The sequence below is a fragment of the Mustela putorius genome, unplaced genomic scaffold (genome assembly GCF_011764305.1).
Source record: "Mustela putorius furo isolate JIRA1106 unplaced genomic scaffold, ASM1176430v1.1 tig00003863_pilon_pilon_pilon, whole genome shotgun sequence".
Taxonomy (NCBI): Eukaryota; Metazoa; Chordata; class Mammalia; order Carnivora; family Mustelidae; genus Mustela; species Mustela putorius.
Window position 1 is genome coordinate 2,183,936 of NW_025422015.1, and position 15,615 is coordinate 2,199,550.

Consider the following 15,615-nt stretch of genomic DNA (forward strand, 5'->3'; position numbering starts at 1 on the left):
CAGTGCTTATTCTTTACTTGGGGACAGAGTTTCAGAACACTGGGCTGTAGATCTCGTCATAAGCTGCTTTCATAAAAGTTCTCCTTTGAGTGCAGCAGGCGCTGACGCCCCATGACAAAACATTTCCATTCTTGCTGAAAGTTTTATTGGGCAGCCTTGCCCTACAGAACCCCTCTCCCCTTTTTTTACATTAAGTGTTTAGTTTATCCTTTTACTTTTTAAAAACATGAAACATTGTGTATACAAGTTTGTAATTTTTTTTTTGATAAATGGTAATATACTATACATGCTTTGTCCATATTTTTCCCGTAATATTTTGTGGAGATCGCTCCAGACTGCAGAAAGTAAACAGAGGTAGTGCTCATTCCTTTAGTAGCTTCATAGTACAGTACTTCATTATGTGGTTATATTATGTCGCCAGTACCTTATTTATGGTCCTAATTGTTTTAGTTCTCTACCACTATAATACTGCAGTGAACATTAGTACCACTGCCTTGTCTGCATATCTTTTTACATATAGTACTAGAACCACTATACTTGAAATATTAATTTTGTCAATGGGACTTTTTCCCCTGAATATTAAATACAATTATTCCAATTAAAAAGGTAATCCAGTTTTATTTTATTATAAAATAAAAATTTATAAAGAGAGGAAAAAAATCATCTAAAATTCTTGTGGGCCAGACACTTCTCAAATTTTTTTCAGTTTCTGAGGAACGAATGAATACTCAGTATTTTCAGTATTTTCTTTCAATGAATATGTATAGTGGAGACCATATTGTATTCACCAGTTTGAATTTTGTCTCTACTATAAACATTTCCTCTAGTAACAAACTTTTTGTGTTTCTAATAATAGCATGATATTATGCTGTATTGATTTTTACAATATTCTTAATTATTCTGCAGTTGTTAGACATTTACGTTGCTTCCCTTTTTTAAAAAAATTGTACTGTAGGGGCACCTGGGTGGCACAGTTGGTTGCAAGCTCTCTCTTTCTCAAATAAATAAATAAATCTTTAAAAAAGTTGTACTCTATAACCACTTGTACGTAATTTTTCCTCTACTTTTAGGATACTTTTCTTGTTATTTTAGGCATAGAATTACGGGATCAAAGATTAAAAGTGCAATTAAAGTTTTAATATATCTTGCCAACTTTTTTTCCAAAAATCTTGTGGATCTTTTCTTGATAGGCATTCTAGCAGCATTGAGTGTTATATTGAAAAAACTTAGGTAATTGGTAAGTTTAAAAATGGTATCTGAAGTTGAATTTTTATATGCCTATCATTTGTATTGCCCACTGTGGGTCTTAATATGTAATTACCCATTTAACTTTTGGCCTCATATTTTTTCGTATGGGATGGTATGAGTTATTTACATATGTAAAGGATGGTAACCATTTTTTTGACATGTTGCAAATGTTTTTCATTAGGTGTTTTAATTTGATTAATTTTTTTTCCTATACTTTAGTTTTACACTTTTATGTAGGTTGGTTTTTGTTGTTGCTATTCCTGTTAGGCTTGCCTTAACCACCACTGCCCTCCCAGAAAAAAAAAAAATGGTGATTTGGTCATTATACATCTGTAAAAAATAAGCATTTGTTTTTATTATAAATCTTAAGAGTCAGGGGAGTCAAATTCAGTTAACTTATTCGAAGAGTTATATGTTAGGTATTTTACATGTTCTCTGTCTAAGCTCCAACATTCTGTCTGTTCCCCAAATACTATAAATAACAATGTGAAAAATATAGGTGAATCGAATTATAGCTTCTTTTAGAAATTATAAATAGTATATTATTTGTTTTTAGTATCTTTCATTGTAATTAACTATAAAACCTATTTCACGAAATATAATGAGTTTCCTTTCCTCTTCCTTAATTGTAGGGGCAAAAGTGTATCTTCTCTTTGCTAATGTTTTAATCTTTACTACAGATACCTGGAGAAAACAAAGTGCAGACATGAATAGTATCACCAGGATCTGAAGACTCTAAAACTGCTATTCAGTCTGGTCATGGAGTTTTTTGGAGAAAGGAATCTGTGAAATTATGTGAATAGAGACTATTTTACAAAGCCATGGGGGAAAGAGAAAGAAGTCCAGATAATGATCAAGAAAGTAAGGCAGGAAAACACCGTTACTCTTCATCTGATTTTGAAACTACCCCACAGTCTTCTGGCCGGTCTTCGCTGATCAATTCTTCTTCACCCACAAGTATTAAGGGAAAAAATCCTAAAAGACAAATTTCAGATAGCCAAGTGCATCATCAAGGTAAGCATTCTTTAAGAGTCTGGTGGACCTTGAAGACTCATTTTAAGTGTTTAGGAAAGTTGTATGAATGAAATTTCCATTGCTATATATATATTGATATACACATGGAAATGGGCTGATTGTCATTTTGAATAAGATGTATTTTTGTATATAGTTGTTATATATTTAGTTGTTGTATATATAGTGATATATATTGTTGTTGCCTGTGGTGCTGTGTATTATCCTTTGTTATAATTAAAATCATACTATATACAGAAGAAGGAACTATTAATAAACCTTCTTATTTTGTTTTCTTCTTTCTAAATGAATGTCTTTGAGGTACTGTAAAGGCAAAAAAAAAAAAGTCAGCAAATGTTTATTCCTTTTTAAATCTTCACCTCTAAAAAGCAGCAAAAGACATTGCTAAAAGGTAGTTAAGGGACATTTTTATAAAACTACTTCCTCTAGGATACACAGTGCTTACTGCAAAAGCTCAAATTAAATCTAGAAATGGAATTTGGGACTTGGGACTACCACTTGGTTTTCTGTAAAATTATGTTATAATGGAAACAAGATTAATTATTAGAAATGATTTGTTTTATTAAAATTTTCCTAGTTTGGATCTACATATTAATACATATTTGACAAGGCAGTGTTCTAGAAATCTCCTCTTCATCTTAATGAATTTTTGGTCAAAAAGCCCCAGATGTACTTAGTAACAAAATATCTAAGGACCACTGTAGAAAAATACACCATAGAAAATTAAGCTAAGGTAAATGAGGTAATTACAGTATACATTGATGAATGCAGCACGAGGTTAGAATGCTTATATAGAGGTTTTTTAAAAAAGATTTTATTTATTTATTTGACACAGAGGGAGAGAGAGAGAGAGAAAGAGAGAACACAAGCAGGGGGAGTGAGAGGGAGAAGCAGGCTTCCTGCTGAGCAGGGAGCCTGATGTGGGGCTTGATTCCAAGAGCCTGGGATCAGGGCCTGAGCCGAAGGCAGACTCTTAATAACTGAGCCACCCAGGCATCCTGCTTATATAGAGTTTAGATTGCAAGGCAGGGAGGGGTAAAATTGGAAGCCGAAAAGGAAAACGGGACCTTGAAACCTATAATAATATATTGGCTCTCTTTTTCAGGAAATAATTGGCTATTGAACAGATTTAAGCAGAGGTATAGTTAAATTTGCCTTTATAAATTTTTACTTTGCAAAGTAATATTTGCTTTAAAAAAATCTGCAAAGAATGTGTTACTTTTGAAAGCAGCGCTTTCGTGGACCCCTGATCTAACTTCCCAGAGATGTCCTCTGTTCTTATAACAATTAGGTGCTTTTTCTTTTTCTTTCTTTTGCCTATACAGTGCTCAGGGTTTTTGGTCTTTTGCTCCAAATCTGGCTCAGTGAGAGCCTCTTGTTTTGATTTTGTGGTTGAATGCATGATCTGATACTTAACTTTTGCTATCTAATTAAGAAAAAACAGACCGTAGGGTTGAACCTTAGAAAATGCTTTCTTGTTCCTAAGAAATAATGTACATATTTGAGGAATTATTGGTATTATTGGTAGGAGTACTTTAATTTTTCACCACTTCCCCAGAAGCAGTTTAGGAGGCCACCTAATTAAGGAGTCAGAAATTCTTAAACCTTACATTATTAAGGAAAATAATTGAGAAAAAGCTTTGAAAAACATTTCCAACATCACCCAGAAAATTTCAGTTATTAATCTTCAATCTGACTTGTTTGTTTTGTATTCTGAATTAAAATCTGTGGTAATTTGTCTACCTTTAGATCAATCAACAGGACCATACCAGCTATAGTTAAATACTTTAGTGTTTTCTTAAACACTGAATTAGTTTCTTGTTAGCCTGGCAACCACCAGTGTACAGTAAACTAAGGACAGAACAAATGTTATTAAAGTAGCATCTTAAACACTTAAATTCATGTATTTGCATGTTTGATACCATATTCTTCCTTTTTAATTTTCAGCATATTAAATATTGTAAAAATAAAATTGTTGCTTTATCAAAAATTATATGCACAATAAAATTTAATAGTTTCATTTATACATGTTTATGTATTACATGTTATGTATTTATTATATTTCATGTTTTGTCAGTAGTATAAGCATCTTAAGTCTTTTATAGATGCATAATTCATCTTTACTATTTGTTTTTTAAAGGAGTCATATTTTATTTTTATCACCCGAAGGTAGAAACAAAGCAGTATTTTTTCACCCTCTTTTTCATAGTGACTTAACAAGAATTAGATGAAGAGTGATACACATGATAGTCAGTCATCTTTTCTCACTCTTACTAGTACTGTATTTCATCTTGATAGTTTTAAAAATGAAAATAAAAAAGTAAATGGCAGCTAGGAAATCTTTTTGAGTTCAGGTTAAGTGTACTTTTTATGATCAGTTTGTAGTCATGCTAATAGAATATGCTAAAAATAAATGTTCAGATTTTTAGGATGTGAAAAATTTGGTTTTGGAAGCCCTTCCTGTCTGACTGAACAATCGAAGTAAGGTATTAGTGGGAAATTCTATCCTGATTCTTATATAGCCTTTAACTTTTCAAATAAAATAAGTTTCTATTTGTATTTTGTAATTTGTAATTTTGTTTGCTGAGAAATATAATTTTATACATAAAAATCAGAGATTTGGAATAATTAACATTTGTCTTTATGTATAATCATTTGTATGTGTAAAGTTTCTGTCATTCCAAGAATTGAATACATATTCTCTAAAAGTATATGGATACCAAAACTGTTAACTCAGTATGTTGGGAAGGAAAGAAAATTGAAATGATGGATGCCCCAATTTAAAATTGGAGCAGTGCCATCCAGGGGAAATATAATGCAAGTCACAAACACAAGCCACACATGTAATTTTATATTGTCTGATAACCACGTTAAAAAAAGAAAAATAGGGGCGCCTGGGTGGCTCAGTGGGTTAAGGCCTCTGCCTTTGGCTCAGGTCATGGTCCCAGGGTCTTGGGATCGGGGCCCACATCAGGCTCTCTGCTCTACAGGGAGCCTGCTTCCCTCTCTCTCTCTGCCTGCCTCTATGCCTACTTGTGATCTCTCTCTCTGTCGAATAAATAAATAAAATCTTAAAAAAAAAAAAGAAAAATAGGTATAATTAATTTTAATAGTATATTTTATTTGATCCAAAATATTCAAAATATTATCTTCTTAAAATGTAGTTAATATAAAACACTGTGTTTAAAACATTATGCATTTTTTTGAACAAGTGTTTGAAATTCAGTATGTATTTCAGTTATGGCATATCTCAGTTTGGATTGTCCACATTTCGAATCTCTCAAGCCACATGTGGCTAGTGACTACTACTATTATTGGAAAGTGTAGTTCAAAGTTGTAGGCTTTTCCCCATTGCTTAGTATTACCGCTTCCTTTTGTGTATTCAAACAATTATAGAACTGAAATCCCAAATCAGTACACAGTCAAAACACATTCTTTAGAGTTGTCCATTTTTTAAATGAACTTTTGTAATGTAAACTGTAAATATTACCTGTTACTCTTTACTTGTTTACATAATGGAATCAAGGTGTCCACAGCTGGAGGGAGGATAAGGAAGGGTTGGATTTTCTAGTTTTTCTTTTTTTCCCCCTCTGGAATGCATTTCCTTCTTGGAAAAAAAAGCAGTCACCTTGGAGATTAAAGTTCATTATTCTCAACTGTGGCAGACTTCCAGATGTCTCTTTTTAAAGGGCAGGTGCTTTGTGTATTGGGGCCTAAGTTTAATGAACTTTTAGTAAAAATAATGGCATTCCACAGTCTTGTGAAATGTTGTTATTTAATATGTACAATTTAAAGATTTCATATGCCTATATTTTTTAGGGTGTAGGTTTTTGTTTTTATCTTGTTCTCAAATTTCTTCAAATGTTTTTGATTTGAACCTCCCACAAAAAGCCCCTGAGCAAGCATTTGAAATAATGCAGCAACATCTGTACTGCTAAAAGCGTTTTTCATTTTCAGTCACTGATAAATGGGATTAAGTTCTTATTACTGACGGAGAATATGTGTGTAGAACTTCCTGTTTTACATGCATTCTTTGTTTAATCCTCACACAACCTAGTTATATAGGTGGTGGTATGCTCATTATATGGGTGGGGAAAATAGACCTGGAAAGGTTTAGCTGAATTGCCCAAGGAGCTATTAAGTGGTAAATCAAAGTCCCAAACCCAGATCTTATCGCTGTACAATGTGGTATTGTCTTGTTTCCCTAAATAAAGAAAAAGAGTTCTAATTAATTTAGAGAAAACATACGTTTCACATTCCAAATTATAATCCCAAATATCTTGGCATAAATTACTTTAATATCACAGTATTTTTCCAGTGTTTATTATTACATCCCATGCTAATGCTTGTGCTTGAATTCTGGCTTGCTATCTTATCTATAAGGTTAAAAATGGTAAAGCCTGGTGCTGTTATTTTTTAAAGCAATGTAAAAATAATTTCCTATAAACCATTAGGGTATCATTTTGATAAGTCAGAATGTTCCTAACCTTTCTTAAGAAAAAATTCTGGACCTGTCTTAATAAAAACATACTGAGACCTCTAAATAAAACCTGATACTTAAATATTGTAGGATCATTTTTTAAGGAAGAAACTAAAGAATGTTATAGATTCATTTATATTAGAATGAATAAGTAATATTACATTAGTACAGCTTTCACTTTACATCATTACTGTTTCTTTTTTAGCCCCTAGGAAGCCAAGCCCTAAGGGTCCACCAAACAGAAAGGGAGTCCGAGTGGGATTTCGCTCCCAGAGCCTCAATAGGGAGCCACTCCGGAAAGATACTGATCTTGTTACAAAACGGGTTCTTTCTGCAAGACTGCTAAAAATCAATGAATTGCAGAATGAAGTAACTGAACTCCAGGTCAAGTTAGCTGAGCTGCTAAAAGAAAATAAGGCTTTGAAAAGGCTTCAGTACAGACAGGAGAAAGCCCTGAATAAGTTTGAAGATACAGAAAATGAAATCTCACAACTTATTGCTCGTCATAACAATGAGATTACAGCACTCAAAGAACGCTTAAGAAAATCTCAAGAGAAAGAACGGGCAACTGAAAAAAGGGTGAAAGATACAGAAGGTGAACTATTTAGGACAAAATTTTCCTTACAGAAACTGAAAAAGATCTCTGAAGCTAGACACCTACCTGAGCGAGATGATTTGGCAAAGAAACTAGTTTCAGCAGAGTTAAAATTAGATGACACCGAGAGAAGAATTAAGGTAAAACTAATACAGCCTCTAATTGTACTGTTTTGTGTTGGTTTTTCATTGGGTATTTAATGTGCTCTGTTAAGTTTGCTTATTGTAGTACAGTGTATGTTTGGAAATGAAAACTATTTCTTTTAATATTTGTAAAATTATCTTTGAGTAAGAAATTAGGAAAAAATTAAAATTGTGTACTTAAGAGCAGGATACAAAAAATTTACCCGTTAATGGGCCACCTGTTAATGAATGAATGTTTAATTCCATGAATCTTAGTCATTTGGGAGAAATACATTATTTGATTATCTGATTGTTTCTCTAAAATTGAAAATGATACACTAATAGCTGTAGTTTATAAAACTGACATTTGGGGGCATTGTATAAGAAATGTCGCATAAAAAATTCTTTGTTTTTATTTCTTTGAACATTTGTAAGACTTTTGGGGGGCAGGGCTTACCCTTATTCCCCCAGATAGAAACTAAGATGAGAGGTAGGTATAAGAAGAGTCAGTAGTCTGAGAATATAGCAGAGTTTTTAAAAAGGTATTTTTCTTGGAACAGGTTGAAAAAAAGAGTACTACCCCATGATATTTGCACAAAGAATTTGTATTAGATGCTACCTTATACTTGTGTGTGTGTGTGTGTGTGTGTGAGTATGTATGTATATATACATATCCCATACAGGTGGTAAAATTGCATAAAACTAAATACATATACAGTGTATCTATATAGATATATGTGTGTACATATGTATATTAAACCGAAGCCCTGAGTCAGTGCTTATGAAAATCAATGAGTAGTTTGGAAAGCAAAGCTGAGGAAAAGTATAGGAATAATGCCTGCTATGAGAGCTCTCTGAACAAGTGCAAGTCAGAACTACAAATAAATTAACTTTCTGCAATGTATTAATTAGGTGTTTTTAATTGGTATGTTATAGTGCTTCTTTGTATAGGATACCATGTTTAGTACACCAGTGCTAAGCCCAGGGGCAGTGGCTTGCTAATACTGTGTACATCAATGGTTAGAGAAAGTAGCTAACTTACTCTATATAATTAACAATCATTTTTCTGTTTCAGTGCACAGAAGGTACCCTATCGTGTAGGCTTTACCAGTAATCAACCCAAACTGCAGAGCAGGCATATGGAAACTTTTTTTTTTAAAGGGCTACTTACCTTGAGGTGGAGTGGGGGTAGGATCTGAAAGTAATTATTGTCACAAAAAACAAAACATTTTAATTAATTTTTATTTTTTATTTTTATTTTATTTCTATTTTTTGTTGTTTTTTAAGGATTTTATTTATTTATGACAGAGATAGCGAGAGAGGGAAGACAAGCAGAGGGAACAGCAGGCAAAGGGAGAAGCAGGCTTCCTACTGAGCAGGGAGCCTGAGGGATGCTGGGATCATGACCTGAGCTGAAGGCAGATGCTTAATGACTGAGCCACCCAAGCACCCCATTTCAATTATTTTTAAAGGGGAAATAGAAAATGTTCCATACCATGGATATTTAAAATTGGGAACCACGAGCACAGAATGCTAATAATGATTTTAAAGAAGAAAATACCTCTGTGTATGTATAAAACTAGAGAGAACATGGTGTCGCAATCTACACACACACACACATATACTGTGGTTCTCTCTTACAGCCAATTATGAAGGAGGTTTATGAGTGTTGAGGGGAAGAGGAGAAAAAAGAAAGAGGAAATACAGAAGTCTTTGGATTCTTAGTAATAGATGAAGTTGATTATTTAGCTGCTCACTTAGCAAGAAAATCATCTGTAGTAAAGTCTTTGAAATAGTTGGTAACTGAATAGTGTCCTCAATTCTTTTTTTTTTTCTTATTGGGTGTAAAAAAAAGTGTTTTTAACTTTTTATTTTGAGTTAATTATAGATTCAAATGCTGTTGTATGAAAATTATATGTAGTGATCCCCTATATGCTTCATTCAGTTTCTGCAGTGGTAACATCCTGCATAACTGCAATATAATACTGCAACCAGGAAATTGTTTTTGATATAATGATTCAATCCATGAACTTTACTCAGGTTTCACTGGTTTTACGAGCCTTCATTTGTGTTTGCATGTGTGTATGTGTTTAGTTCTATGCAGTTTTATCACACGTGTAGAAAAATTTATGTGGACAACATCCAGAATCAAGATGCAGAACAGTTCTATCACAAGGATCCCGAGTTACCAGCTTTTATAGGCAATACTGCCTTATTGCCTTCTCTCTCACCTGTGGCATCCACTAATCTGTTCACTATTTGTATAATTTTTTCATTTTAAGAATGTTATATAAGTGGAATCATGTAGTATTTAACCTTTTGAGATGAATAGATTTCATTTTTTTTTCCCTTGAGCTCCATCCAAGTTGTATATATCAATAGTGTGTTCCTTTTTAATTCCTGAATAGTATGCTATGGTATGGATATATCATGGAGTGTTATGGTACATCCCATTGAAGGACATCAGGGTTGTTTTCCAGTTTTTAGCTATTAACTAATAATGCTGCTATGATCATTCATACACAGTTTTTGGTCTGAACATATATATTCATTTTTCTGGGATATATGTCTAAAAGTGCTTGATGGGTTGGATGATAAATGCATTTTTGTTTTTTTAAGAAACACCGTTCTCTTTCTTTCTTTCTTTTTTTTCTTTAAAGATCTTATTTATTTATTTGACACAGAGAGAGAGATCACAAGTAGGCAGAGAGAGGGGGAAGCAGGCTCCCTGCTGAGCAGAGAGCCCCATGGGGCTTGATCCCAGGACCCTGAGACTGACCTGAGCTGGAGGCAGAGGCTTAACCCGCTGAACCACCCAGGCGCCCCAACCATTCTCTTTCTAGAGTGGCAGTGCTATTTTACATTTCTACTAGCAATGTATAATTGATCCAGTATCTCCACATCCTTGCCAGCTTTTGATGTTACTACTTTTATATTGTAGCCATTCTGATAGGTGTTTAGTGCTATCTCATGGTTTTAATTTGTATCATTCCTAATGGCTAATGATGTATATCTTTTTGTGTGCTTATTTGCCGTCTGTAGATTCTGTTCATGTTCCTTTAAAAAAAATTTTTTTTGGCCCATTTCCTAATTGGCTTGTTGGTGTATTTACTAATTTTTTAAGTTCTTTATATATTCTAATTACAAGTCCTTTGTCAGATATGTGGTTTGCAGATATTTTCTCCCAGTCTGTAGTTGTCTTTTCATTTTTATCACAGGGGCTTTCAGAGGGAAAGTTTTAAATTTTGATGTAATCTAGTTTATCAGATTTTTCTTTTATGGATTGTGCTTTGGATAAAGTCTCAGAATTCTTGTCTATTTCTATCACCCTTTGCCTGTAGCCCCTGAGATTTTCTACTGTACTTTTATCCAAAGGTCTTATGGTTTTGTGTTTTACTTTCATGTCCATTTTGAGTTAATTTTGTATCATATGTGAGATTCAGGTTGAGGTGTTTTTATTTGGCTGGGTTTTTGTTTGTTTGTTTGTTTGTTCTTGTTTTGTTTTCACCTGTGGTGCCCAGTTACTCCAGTAACCATTTGTTGAAAAGGTATCCTTCTTTTGAATTTGGCATCTTTTTCAAAAATCAGTTGGGCATATTTTTATTGGTCTATTTCTGGATTCTTTAGTCTGTTCTGTTATCTGTGTGTCTGTCCCTCTGACAATACCACACCTTCTTCATTATAGGCAAAATAATGAGGTTTACATTAGGTAGATTGATTTGTCTCATTATGCTTTATTTTTAAAAGTTTGGCTATTTTAACTAATCTGGGTCCTCTGCCTTTCCATATAAACTTTAGGATAAGCTTGTCTTTGTCTACAAACACTTTCCTGGGATTTTAATGGGTCATGCATTAAAAATGGATCATTTGTGGGGGCGCCTGGGTGGCTCAGTGGGTTAAGCCGCTGTTTTTGGCTTGGGTTGTGATCTCAGGGTCCTGGGATCGAGCCCGGCATCGGACTCTCTGCTCAGTAGGGAATCTGCTTTCCCTTCTCTCTCTGCCTACTTGTGATCTCTATCTCTCTGTAAAATAAATAAATAAAATCTTTAAAAAAAAAGAAAGGATCATTTGTGGAGAATTGATGTGTTGAACCTTCCTATTCTCGAACACAGTATATTCTTCCATTTATTTAGGTCGTCTTTCATTTCTTCCATCATCAATTTGTCATTCTTAGGATATAGACCCATACAGGTTTTGTTAGATTATACATAAATATTTTATTTTCTTTAGAATAGTTGTAAATAATCTCAGGTCTTTCTCGATGAGAAAATTATGTTTGAACTTGTATTTTCAAATTTCAATTATTTTTTTGGTAATAATTATTTTCACAAGGGGTTATAAATGTTTTATGTACATGAAGGAGTAACTTTTTTTAGAAGTTTACTCTCAGATTTTAGGAGTGTTGAGTTAATTAGCTATAAGCCTCAGAGTTTGGTTGGGAGATCTAAACTACTTCATTTCTGTTGTGTTTGAGGTTTTATTAGAATTGACATTTAATATGTTATTACGAACCTCCTTTTCTCAGATCAATCTCATTTCAGCTGTCACATTATATACTACCTCTCTTCTGAATGGAGGAGCCTCGGCAACCCACCTGAGCGTAACTTTCTAGCTTACCTTTTCATACTTCCTAAAGCCTTTGGTCCATTATGTCTAATTTTATCTTTCATAATCTCAGTAATCAACCCAGAATTTGAAATATTTACCATTGAGTTTCTTAATTCAGTGTGAAATTCAGCTTTTGTTTTTGTGTCTCATTCATTTACTCAATTTTCTTACTTTATCCAACACTAAGTTGATCTTTTTTCTTCAAACTCAGTAGGTTATAGTCACTACCATTTATTAGGCAAAGGAGAAATAAAAAAGAAATCTAGAAGCGTAATTGCAGTGTTTCATTTTGCACATTAACTGAAAACCAGGACAGTCCTGAGTATCCCTTAAAATTGCAGTGAAATATTAGTAGTGCTTTCTTTTAGTTCTGTGCCACTCTTTCTTAAGAATCGTGTTTTTTCTATGTTTCATTTGGTGTAGCTTTTTCTTTTGAGTATGTCCTTAAGCTGAAACTTGGAGCAGCTTTGTTAGTTTACAGATTGCCTCATTCCAGGAAGGATTTCAGGCTACTCTCTTACTCCCTTTTTGAGTTACCTTTTCTTCTTAGGGGAGGGACAGAAAGCAGTTTTCAAGGTTACCTGTAAATAATTTAGCTGTGAAAAAACTTCCCTCTGAATATTAACCTCTAAGTTGGGTGCAGGCTTAGTTGGTAGGTTGATGGAACTGAGTGAATGCAGTGTCTCTGTGATTTAAGAGCAGGTAGTTCAGAAATGGATACATGATTACTGAAACAAGCAGCCCAAGTTATGAATGGAGAAAAGCACCCATGACTGCTGTTTTTCTCTTGTGTGATGTGGTCTGCCCATCCTGGACTGGACACCAGGGATGAAGAACTGCTTGATGAGGTTATATTTGTTGAATTCTATACTAGGGGTAGGCAGCTAAATCAGAATACATATTTCTTTACTTATAGTTGTTTTTGTACTGTTATTTTGATTACGTCAATAAAATTTATTGAATAGAGTTTTGTCGTAGTAGCAGCCTCATTTTAATATGTTTATTTAATATTAATAGTTACATGCATTTTAATATTTAAATAAAATTATGACAAAGTATAAAGCTGCAAAAAAATGTAAGGTGTGCTAACTTTTACAGCAAAAAACATTTTTAGTTCTATAATTCAGTGATTCCCAAAGTTTGTGGTCTTAAGACCTGTTAAATGTTTAAAAATTATTGCAGACCCCTCCACCCTGCCTAGGAGCTTTTGTTTATGTGGGTAGGTCTGTTGATATTTACCATTTCAGGAAGAAAAACAGAACTTTGAAAAATATTTCTTAATTTACCTAAAAATAATAACTCCTATATGTTATCATGAAATTTTTTCAAGAAAAATATTTTCTAAACCAGAAATAAATTGGGAGAAGAGTGGCATCGTTCTATATATTTGCAAATTTCTTTAATATCAGTCTTAATAGAGGACAGCTGGGTACTTAGAGGTATTTCTGCATTCAATCTGTTGCAATATGTTACTATGGTTAATAAATATTTTAAAAATGCAGCCTTACACAGATGTCTATAGGAGTCAGAAATGGAAGAATATTTTAATAGACTTTCCAGATAACTAGATATGCCTCTTTAATACTACATCAAAACTTAGTAAGTGGTATTTCTTTCTTTCTTTTTTTTTTTTTTTTTAAAGATTTTATTTATTATTTATTTGACAGACAGAGATCACAAGTAGGCAGAGAGGCAGGCAGTGAGGCAGGCAGGGAGAGAGGGGGAAGCAGGCTCCCCGCCGAGCAGAGAGCCCAATGCAGGGCTTGATCCCAGGACCCTGGGATCATGACTGAGCCGAAAGCAGAGGCTTTAATCCACTGAGCCACCCAAGTGCCCCAGTGGTATTTATTTCTTATTAGGTTTTTTGCAGTGTGATATCTGAAGCCGTAATCAAGGAACTTTTTGTACTGTGTACATCACTTTTGTACTTGTTCATTGTGTTAGGCAGATTTTCTGGATGTTGACACTTTTCTTTATATAATATCATAGTCTTTGGAAAATTCCACTTTATATTCATGACAATGACTGAAAATAGAAATAATACTGCATTATAAAAGTGTTCTGAACTTTCAGACTCCTGAAGGTGTCTAAGGGACCTTGAGGTGACCCTTGTACCACCCTTTGAGAATCGCTGATTTAACGTAAGCAGTTCTGGAGTGCCAGGGTGGCTCAGTCGATTAAGCATCCAGCTCTTGTTTTTGGCTTAGGTCATGATCTCAGGGTTGTGAGATGGAGCCCTACACACTCTGCACTTAGCAGGGAGTCGGCTGGAGATTATCTCTCTCCCTCTACCTCTATGCCCCCTGCCTGCTCACGCTTTCTCTCTCAAATAAATAAATACTAAAAAAAAAAAAAAAAAGCAGTTCTTTATTAGTGGCTTCATTAGTGACTCCCCCAAAATGCAGTTTCTTTCTTTCTTTTTTTTTTAAAGATTTTATTTATTATTTGAGAGAGAGAGCATAAGTGGGGGGAGCAGCAGAGGGAGAGGGAGAAGTAGGTTCCCCACTGAGCGAGAAGCCTGGATGTGGGGCTCCATCCCAGGACCCCAGGATCATGACCTGAGCTGAAGGCAGAAGTTTAACCAACTGAGCCATCCAGGTGCCCTTAAAAATGCAGTTTCTTTTAATGACTGCCAAACTGCACCATTGCTACTAGGCCTGTGACTGGCCTCCAGTAGGGGCTGAAGGCAAAGGCACCAATTCTGTCCAACCCCTCATAAGAAAGAGTTAGGGGTTGTCTAACTGCCTAAGGATGCAGTAGCATATTAGTCATAGATAAGATCAATGAAACAAATACCATGAATTGTAACTATCATAAGAATCCTTAGTCATTAAATGAGAAATTATGTACTAAGTTTTGGAAAAGATCATATATGTAATACCATATACATATTATTAAAAGGACCAAGGGTACATACTTAATATATTAAAAAAATCCAACTCTGTTTTAACATTGAATTGCCACAGACTGAATTACCATGTTAGAAAAACATAAACTATTAACAAGGCTTTCTCTCCCTTTTTAGAAATTTGTAAAGATTTGGGGGAATTATTTGAATAGCCTGAGTACCATACAGTTGTGAAATAAAGTTTCAAGCCTTTTCTTTTGATAGATTTTCCTGTAAGAGAGTGGCATTTAAATTTCCTTGACCCTAGAGCTGCCCTCAAGTAGCTGTTTCTTCGTGATAAAAACAGTATTGTCCTCCACTGTAAGCCATTTTCAGAAGTAAGAATTGATTCATCATTATCTTCTTTTACCTTTCCTAATTTAATCAGAACCAGAATTGAACTATCTAATATTAGGCCCTTTTCCTACATCTTTCCCTGCCATTTTGTACTCTACGGCCAGGTATCTGCTCTAAGTATTTTTCTGCCCTTGAACTCTTCAGAAACTCAAATCCGGAAGGCCTGCCTTTGCCTCACTTTCCTGTTCTGTATTATTTCTAAAAAATGAAGCTAATTAGGAGAAATGGAAGTCAAACCAAGAGTTCAGTTTTGTTCTTGTCCTATTCTGACTTTGAGCAGCTCTCT

At 34.1% G+C, this 15,615-nt stretch overlaps 1 protein-coding gene across 2 annotated transcripts in view; it reads left to right on the forward strand.

Moving 5' to 3' along the window:
* Nucleotides 1-15,615, forward strand: part of LCA5 (lebercilin LCA5) — a 60,674-nt gene that overhangs the window by 15,493 nt on the left and 29,566 nt on the right. For both annotated transcript variants that reach the window (XM_004752802.3, XM_045066230.1), the window contains exons 2-3: nucleotides 1,929-2,262; nucleotides 6,966-7,495. In XM_004752802.3, the coding sequence (XP_004752859.1) occupies nucleotides 2,070-2,262; nucleotides 6,966-7,495 (723 nt within the window). In that variant the 5' untranslated portion in view covers nucleotides 1,929-2,069. The remainder of the gene's footprint in view (nucleotides 1-1,928; nucleotides 2,263-6,965; nucleotides 7,496-15,615) is intronic.